This window comes from Mus caroli, unplaced genomic scaffold (genome assembly GCF_978045245.1).
Source record: "Mus caroli unplaced genomic scaffold, Mus_caroli_1 scaffold_3, whole genome shotgun sequence".
NCBI lineage: Eukaryota > Metazoa > Chordata > Mammalia > Rodentia > Muridae > Mus > Mus caroli.
In genome coordinates this window covers 147,059,480-147,069,128 of record NW_028227258.1, presented here as the reverse complement: position 1 = coordinate 147,069,128, position 9,649 = coordinate 147,059,480, and the positions used below count along the sequence as shown (strand labels likewise).

General features: G+C 39.2%; 1 protein-coding gene across 1 annotated transcript in view; it reads left to right on the top strand.

Annotated features, from left to right (window-relative positions):
- The first annotated feature begins 2,033 nt into the window (after nucleotides 1-2,033).
- The window catches only part of Lrrcc1 (leucine rich repeat and coiled-coil centrosomal protein 1), a 34,571-nt gene continuing 26,955 nt past the window's right edge, over nucleotides 2,034-9,649 (top strand). Inside the window, 6 exon segments of the mRNA XM_021158214.2 lie at nucleotides 2,034-2,231; nucleotides 4,257-4,462; nucleotides 4,725-4,790; nucleotides 5,465-5,632; nucleotides 8,022-8,197; nucleotides 8,298-8,501. Coding sequence (XP_021013873.2) covers nucleotides 2,143-2,231; nucleotides 4,257-4,462; nucleotides 4,725-4,790; nucleotides 5,465-5,632; nucleotides 8,022-8,197; nucleotides 8,298-8,501 — 909 coding nt within the window. The 5' untranslated portion in view covers nucleotides 2,034-2,142.

Here is a 9,649-nt window from a genome sequence, read left to right as displayed (position 1 = left end):
CACACACATCTCACACACACATCACATGCACTCTTCTTTCACACACACACACACATTTTCACACACATCTCACATTCTCTCCTCACTCATTCCCCTTTCACGCACACACACACACACTCCCCACATACATCACACACACACATCACATGCACTCTTCTTTCACACACACACACACACATTTTCACACACATTTCACATTCTTTCCTCACTCACTATTCACATGTTCTGCTCATGGCTCTCTTGCCTTTCCCTTGCCCTAGTCTTTTATTGATACTCCAAAAGCAGATAGAAAAAAAAGACCTTGTATAATCATTGTCAAATCAAATTCAAAAGAATAACCACACCCACAAAGAATCAAGAATTACAATTGTTCCCCAAAGTTTCAAGCTTTCTCTATTCCCAGGCCTGTAGCCAAAATAACAATAATTGCAAACTTATCATTATTTAACCTTTAACCTTTGAATTATTATACTTCAGAGCTCAGAGCTATGAGGCCAGCTACTTGCATTTTCTTGTGATGCTCTAATGATAAATGACATGGGCAAAGCTGCCAGGCAGTGGCCAGAAAGAATCAAGTTTACCCTTAACTCAATAGTTCTGCTAGCTTTCTGCTTTTGCACATTGCACACAATGGCTTTCCTAAGAGTCCCAGTGTTTTGACTTAGGTTTACGAATATATAATTTTATGTATCTTTACTTTCTTATTCAGAAACCACTCTTAAATGTTGTGCAAAATTTATTTCATAATTTCAAAAAAAAAAACTATTCCTTTCTTGGGATACCAATGTTGGCTCTAATTCATTTTCTAATAATTTCTTCAAACTTTCTTTGCAAGTCAAGCATTAATCTGGAACTATCATTGTTCAGTTATTATATTGTTTTCAAGACGAGAACACACAGCAGGCATCTGGGCCATTAGGACTGTGCTGTGCTGTGTCCCTATGCCTCAATTTTTAACTGTTTAAGAATCAAGGAACGTCTAGTTTCACAGAATTCACCAGAGCAGAAGGGAGAAAGAAATAAGAAAGTCAGATATAATAGAATAATTATGCCCACCAAGGCCAACTGAAAGACAGGCACCCAAAAATGAAATCTATACAGCTGTTATTCAGGGCTAAGATTAGAAGTGGGAATGACTGTTTTCTACAAAGAGCTGCAGTGGGCTACTCAGATGTCTCCATCCTGGCCTACTGCAGGCAGTCCCTGTCATGGTATGCTGTCCCCAACAAGTTATTTATGTGGTAGCCAGGAAAACTGTATTTTGGTGGCTGTCTCCTTATCTTTGCAATGCCTTTGTGTGGCTACACATCCTTAAGGCTGTAGATAGGTTGTCCCCACTGTATAAAAAACTAAAACATCAGGATATTTTCCCACACGTGTGCACTAACAAAGGTGTACAAACTCTTTGGCATCGTTAGAATAACTTTTTCAACATAGTCTGAACATCCCCTACCATTTTGTGAGATTTTCTGAAGAACTGTGGAAATAAGGTACCTGAAAGGAGATCAGTCTATCAGTTGGGAGGGAAAGGGGGTCAACTTAGGTCATGACTGTCGTCACCTACCAAAAAAAAAATTTTAAACCACAATGGAAAACCATTGTATCACCAACTCTACCTTGAAACAGCCCAGTGAAGTATCTTTGGAGTGTTTGCTTTTGCAGAGGCATTGAAGAGTGTCTCTTGGGCGAATTCTTTAAAAAGCTGAACATTTTTTTTCTAATTACAGGGACACCAGCATACATAAAGGCATTGCACAAATACTTAACGACTTAACAGGAGTTCAGTGACCAAAAACGGGGAACATTACTATGTCTGCAAGATCACGTCACGAAGTATAAAAGCAAACTATTGAGAAAAACGCCTCCATATGGCAGTAGGCTCTAAATAATGTTCAGTAGCCCACTCATTCCAAACCAACAGATGGAAAGGTTTTACTTTAAAGGCAGATGCCGTAAAAGTCAAGCCCTCTTTGAGCGGCGCCTTTGTCCTGCTTTGCGGCCGCGCAGGGCGGCAAAGTGCGGCAGGCGGTTAGAGTCCTCGCCCCGCCCCTTGCTCACTCCCCGCTCCCGCTTTTGGAGGCGTGAGCAAGCTGGGACCCAGCGCTGGGCGCCGGTTAACACCCACTCCCCGTCGCGGGTACCATGGAGGCGGCGGTGTGTAGCGAAATCGAACGGGAGGATGGCGACAGCAGCTGCGGGGATGTGTGTTTCATGGACAAAGGCCTGCACAGGTAGCTGCCGCCACCCGGTTGGACCTCGGGTTGGCTGGCTTCGGAGAGCCGGGTTTGTGCAGGAAGCGGGTTCCTCCCCATCCTCCCAGCACAGTCTGGGGCTCCTCTCTGTCCCCCGAGCATAGCCCGGGATTTCTCTCTGTTCCCCCTGCACGGCCCGGGGCTCCTCTTACTCCTCCCAGCACTGCCCTGGCTTCCTCCCTGCCAAGCCCTGAATCTCTCCAGCTCACTCTGCTGAGCTCAGGGTTCTTCCGTATCCTCTCCACAGATCCTGGGGTTCCTTTCTCTCCCCAACCCAGCGCAACCTGCGGTTCTTTCCTACCGACCTGCGGAACCCAGGCTTCCTCCTTCCCCTCTCCTCTGCCCCACTTTCGCTCCCCCTAGCTGTTGCTCTTCCTGGTCTCCTTCCAGGAGCCTGAGAAGTGGCCCTAGGGCCTGCATGGGGCAAGCAGCAAGGCAAGCCCTCCCTATTCCCCCGCTTACATCTCTTGCCTCAGTTCTCACCCGTTTTTAAGTTCTTTTGCATAAGACACAATCAGAAACATATCCATATAGTTGTTGAAAGTACCAAATATAACTCTTACTGACCCTGTTTTATGTTACCCAGACTGTTCAGTGGTTTTTCAGGCCCCTGGATTTTCCATACTCTGTGAGCCTTACCAGTTCAACCTAGACCCTCTCTTGATTTTCACTGGCCAGCTAGCTATTTCTGAGATCCAGGCATTTCTGTTACAATATTCTCTATGTTGAGGTGCCTGCTCTACTCCATCAGAACCGTGGTATTTATAATATAATGAAAACAATTTAGTCTCAGGCCTGATCTAAGGGTTGCCAACGAAGAGGTTTTTCAAAAGAATGCTTACATTTATATTTAATAATGGTTATCGCTTTGAGGATGATGACTATGTGAATGTTATATGTGTTATTACTAATCACCACAGCAATTATGCAGGGTCGTTTTTTTTTTCTTCTAGTAAGCAATGACTCTGGGAATTTATATTTTAGATATATTATATAACTTGACAGTGTAACTAGTGAGCAAGTAAATTCAACAGTATTGATTTCTGATAGGTCAGAAAACAGATTGCTATTAAGAGCATATAATAATAGCACAAAATCTGTCCCTAAATAATTATGTAAATGATAGATGCAAGTTAATAGCACAAAATTTGTCCCTAAATAATTCTGTAATTGCCAGATAATCAGCAAATACTTCAGACACCTTTAGAAATTGGTGTTTTGAGGTTTGCAACTGTTTCCTTGCTGCCAATAAGTAGGTTTCCTGCAACTTTATACTAGCTAGCACAAAAATCTACCACAGATGCCCTTGACATTGTGTGTGCTATTCCGAACTACTTTTAGCATCTCTGAGCAGTGCACTGTAGTTCCATGGAAATACCATTCTACTCGGCATGCTCAACTTATAAGTGGTAGTAGTGGGAGTAAAGAGATGATTTCAGTTTAGAGGAAATGCATTCCAGCTTGCAGTTAGAGAGGACCTCAGCTTTTCCACCAGCAAGAAACATAAGGTTTTTGGTGTTTTGTTTGTTTGTTTGTTTGTTTTTTGGAAACTACATTCTGGACTAATTAGCTATCATCGAGAGTAAAGAAAATAAAGTTATAAACTCATGCATAAGATCTGGATTCATTCCAGGTCACTCTTGGTCTCTTTAATTGTCATAACCATACACCAACTGCTTAAGAGTTTGAAAATTAAGAAAATAGTTTTAAAGCTTGAACTTTCTCATTTTCAGTTACCAGAAGAAGGTGGGTTTTCTCTAAGTATATTCACTTGATAAACCTAGAAGGCTGCACATCCAAGAATGTTTGGGCAGCACACGTTGGTCTTGATTATGAAAACAATCCAACCAAAAAGGTCACAAGTTGGGTAGGAAAGAAAGGGGGCCTAGGATAGATTGTTTTTTCTAAAGTAAGTAGAGCAAATATTCATTATAGTCATTGTACTTAATTGCAACTGGTTGGTTATGCCTTTTAAATATGTTTTTACAACATTTTCTTTTATAGTATATCAGAGTTATCTTTAGATTCATCCATTCATGCCATCAATTTGCATTGTAATAACATCTCCAAGATCTCATCCATTGACCACATTTGGAACCTACGACATTTAGATCTGTCTTCTAATCAAATAAGTCAAATTGAAGGCCTGAACACACTGACAAAGCTATGCACTTTAAACTTGTCCTGCAATTTGATCACAAGAGTGGAAGGTTTGTAAACAATTACGTGTTATTTTGTTAGAAAAAAATGAATATAAAATTATGTATTTTCTTTCAATGAATCGAATTAATAGAATCATAAACTTTTGAAAATTGACGCTAAAACTACCTATGTAATTTTTTTCCATAAAACTCTCTGTTCAAATAGTTAAATAACTCCAAAACTGGCAGTTGATTTCACTCTCAGTGTGAAACAAGGCTGTTTGTTTCTTTAAACCTTATAAAGGCTATGTTACTTTTCCCCACTTTTTAGGACTTGAAGCACTGGTTAATCTGACGAAACTGAATTTGTCTTATAATCACATAAATGATCTTAGTGGTAAGTCGACTTGTTTATATTTCTATAATGCTGAAACTTTGCAGGCTATGAAGACTTAGCCCACTGTTGGAAAACTGCAAAGAATAATGATGTTTTGACCAAGTGTTTTATCTAAGTGATGTACTTCTATTAAAACTTTTGTTGCTGCCAAAATAATACCTGAGTAAAACACAGAAATGAAGACGAGTGTGGTCACTAGCAAAAAAAAAAAAAGTTACAGTGAGGAAAACTTACTTTAGGGGGGTCCTGCTTAATCTTCAAAGATTACGCACTCTGCTCACATAGAAAGGGGCAGCTCCCGTAGAATGGCAGATGTGATGGAAACTTTGGTGCCCTCTCACATGTGGCTACCAGTAGCCAGATGTGACTGCTGACTTGAAATTTGACAGTGGTACTGGATATTTAATTAAATATTAATTTAAATATAAAAGCAACTAGTGACTACTACATTACACAGTATTGATATGAATGATTCCAGGGACTTGTATCTTAAAAGTAAAATTGGTTTTTCATATGTTCTACATGTGTAAGAAGATTTTGAAATTATTATCTGTTTTTTATTAAGTGATAGAACTGATTTACTTAGAATTACTTGTTAGAAGTAACAGAATTTCACTAATTATCCTCATATGCTCTTTCTTTGCCTTAAAACATTTTTTTTTTTCCTGTTGCAGGGTTGATGCCCCTTCATGGACTAAAGTATAAACTTAGATATATTGACCTCCATAGTAATTATATAGATAGCATCCATCACTTACTTCAGTGTACAGTAGGATTGCACTTCCTAACCAATCTTATTTTAGAGAAAGATGGAGAAGGTAATCCTATCTGCCTTATACCAGGTATGAAATGGTTAACTAAATACATTTCTAATACATAAATGTGAAAGCATTTATTTCCTGAAGTTATGACCCCTTCATTTTACTCTTAAAGAGTTCCATATATATTATATACATATGTCTGTGTGTGTTTAAGAAAACATGATTATAAAGAATTTATTGGACAGAAACTGTGTGTGTGTGTTTAAGAAGACATAATTATAAAGAATTTATTGGACAGAAACTGAATTGCTTCTATTTGTAAAGTATGTAGGATTCCCTCCCACTTAATTCCTTCCTTCCTTGCTTGCTTCCTTCCTCCCTCCCTCCCTCCCTCCCTTCCTTTCTTCCTTCCCTCCTTCCCTCCCTTCTTGCTTCCTTCCCTTTTTCCCTGAGACAGTATCTCTTACAGCCTAGGCTGGCTTCGATTTAATGTGTAGTACAGGATAAGCATGAACCTCCCTCCTCTCTTGAGTGCTGGAATCATAGCCATGAACCTCTGCCCGGTTAAGTGGTCCTGTGAATTGAACCCAAGGCACCATGGGAATTGAACCTAGATAATATGCACCAAGGCAAACACTCTACTAAGTGAGCTGCATCCCCAGCAGGGTAAATAGTTTGGTGGTGTTATTTAGATAATTTGTATATTTGATGGTGAATATTTCAAATTTTTCTGACTATGGTTTTGTCTTAGTTGGGGCTTTACTGCTGTGAAGAGACACCATGACCATGGCAACATTTCCTTACTTTCCTTTCTCTTAATACAGCCGAGGATAAAGGGAATACCTTTAATTGGGACTGGCTTACAGTTCAGAGGTTTAGTCTGTTATACTCAGGCAGAAAGAATGGTGACATGCAGGCAGACATGGTGCTGGAGAAGTAGCTGAGAATTCTACCTCTGGGTCCATAGGCAGCAGGGAGAGAATGTGAGCCACACAGGGTAGAGCTTAAGCAAATGAAACCTCAAAACCCAGCTCCTAGTGATGCACTTCTTCCACCAAAACCATATCGACCCCAAGAAGACCACACCTCTTAATAATGCCAATCCCTATGAACCTATAGTGGTTCATAGGGATTTTGTTTTTATTCAAACCATCACAGTTATATTTATTGTAATATTATGTCACCATGAAAAAAGAAAGTATTTATATCCACTAATGGTCCTTTACCCCCAGCTACTAAGAGAAACAAAAGCAAGTATTATTTAACACCACCCTTTATATTACATATATATTTAAATATAGCATACCTATATATTAATATATATGACAGCTAGGAGATTGCACAGGAACTCCCGATAACAGAACTTAAAAGCAGGAATGTATTGGTGAAGCTCTATTTTGTAGCTTTTGAGTTTTATGCCATGTGAATTCATTGTATTATTAATAAATGTGTCTTTTGAAAGTTTAAACTTACAGGTTAACTTTCCAGCAGTCATATGGTGGCTCATAACTATACATAACTGCAGGTGATCTAATGTCCCCTTTTTACTTTATAGTCACCAAGCATACATGTGGCACATACATATAGAAGCAACACCCAAATGCGTAAAATAAATCTTAAAGTTCTAGCCCTAATTTTCTAGATTGCACTCTGTCTTTTGGGATCTTCCCAGCCACTTAATTGATCCTTTTGAGAAATATTTAGTAATGAAGTTGCTTGAGTGTTAGTGAGATGGTGTAGCTTGCCACCAAGTCTGATGACCTTAGTTTAGTTCCCGGGAAGAAGAGAAATGACTCCCACAAGTTGCCCCGTGATCTACACACACTAAAAAAAGGAAGGAATTGATTGAGAGGTTAAAGAGATGGTGTGATCGTTAAGAGCACTGACTGCTTGCTCTTTCAGAGAATCTGGGTCATTGGTTGCATACAAATGCAATGTTAATTTGACAGATTTCTCGTTTAATTGTTAAGGAAAGTGACGATTTTTTTTTCAGTACATGATCCTGATATTAGTGAAGTGCAATCAAGAAGAAGAGTGAGGTGCTTCTTCCTTAATGGCTCGCCACGAGGAATTCTACCACTCTAATTACAATTTTGATTCATCTTATGATGGTCATATGAAACTAAGCAAAAGCCCTGTTTATCTTCTTTCTCGGCGTAGAATGTGTTGATCATGTTGAGGTGATCTTTCACACCATACGGTTCAGTGATCTGACTGTCAGGGATGGTGCTTGGGATGAGGCAGGACTGCGCTGCCTCTTCTGTATTTACCGACTGCATGTTGAAGGAGTTGAGTTCATAATGTTTATTCCTGTTCAGGCAATATACCTAGTAGCTTGGTTGGTTTTAGACATAATCTCTTAAAGTATTTATGCTATTCCTGTTCAGGCAATATACCTAGTAGCTTGGTTGGTTTTAGACATAATCTCTTAAAGTATTTATGCTTTGATTTTGAATTCTTTGTTTCCCAGGGTACCGAGCAATCATTCTCCAGACTTTACCACAACTGAGAATCTTAGATTGCAAGAATATATTTGGAGAGCCAGTAAGTTTGGAAGAAATAAACTCATCCCATCTACAGTGCTTAGAAGGTCTTTTGGATAATTTAGTTTCTTCTGATTCCCCACTGAATATAAGTGAAGATGAGGTAAAGTATTGATGGTTTTTCTAAGAGAAATGATAGGTGTCAAGAGTTAATGTGTCAGAACAAGAACTTTAAAGACCTTTGGTTTGTTTCTGTGTCGTAGGTTAATGATGATATGTCAGCACCACCAATGGATGTGTTGCCTTCTTTGAAGGAATTTAAAAGTACACCAGAAGACAATGTGTTAGCCTCACTTTTATCTGTGTGTCCATCTTCTGAACCAGAAAAAAATAATCATGAAAACAACTTTCAGAATGAAGTGAAACTTCAGAAATTAGATGACCAAATCCTACAGCTTCTCAATGAAGTAATTTATCTTTATTTTATTGAAGAAAAAATAGTTAAAGTATAAAGTAGAAATTGTACATAAGTTGACCAACCAGAAACATCAGATTGATTGTATCTGTATTTTTTTCTTTACAGAAGTAGAATTATATACAGTAACAGTGGCAGAAAACAATGGGAGGTGTTTTTCACTCATTTTCTTTGTTGCCTTCCTTCATGAGTGTCAGTACCTGAATTGCCAATAGTATTTTCTTATTTTGTGTATGTGATATCAGTTCGTAGACATTTGACTAGTTTTACTCTGGAAACTGAATGGTACTTCTATAATACTACTACTATTCAGGTTTTTAATTGGATGTGGTTTTGAATTCTCTTGGCTGTATACCTACATGTGTAGTTGCTTATCCCTAGCTTAAGTTTGGGGAACTGCTAGAATTTTCAGAGTTGCCGCAACATTCTATGTCTCTAATGACAATTCATGAGGATTCCAGTTTTTTCTTCCTTAGTTGTTTAATTTTTTAAGAAGAGGCCTTACTGTGTAACACAGATGATCTTGACGTCTTGCCTCTGCTTCTGGAATTCTGAGATTACAGTCATATACCACCATACTTGACTCTGATTTGTCTTTTTCATAATAAACCTTCCTAGTGAACACTTGGAGTATATCTTGAAAGCTGAATTGTTAAATATGAGGACTCTTAGATGCTGTTAGGATTTTTTTTTTTGATTCTTTGTTTGTTTCTTTGTTGGACATTTTATTTATTTACAATTCAAATGTTATCCCCTTTCTGGTTTCCCCTCCGGAAACCCCCTATCCCATCCTCCCTCTTCCTGCTTCTATGAGGGTGCTCCCACATACACCCACTCCTGCTACCCCAGCCTGCCATTCACCTAAACTGGGTTATTGAGCCTTCCCAGGACCAAGAGCCTCCACTACCATTGATGTCCAACAAGGTCATCCTCTGCTACATATGCAGCAGGAGCCATGGGTCCCTCCATGTATACACTTTGGTTGGTGGTTCATTCCCTGAGAGCTCTAGGAGGTCTGGTTGGCTGATATTATTGTTCCTCCTATGGGTTGTAAACCCGTTCAGCTCCTTCAGTCCTTTCTCTAACTCCTCCATTAGGGACCCTGTGCTCAGTCCAATGGTTGGCTGTGAGCATCCACCT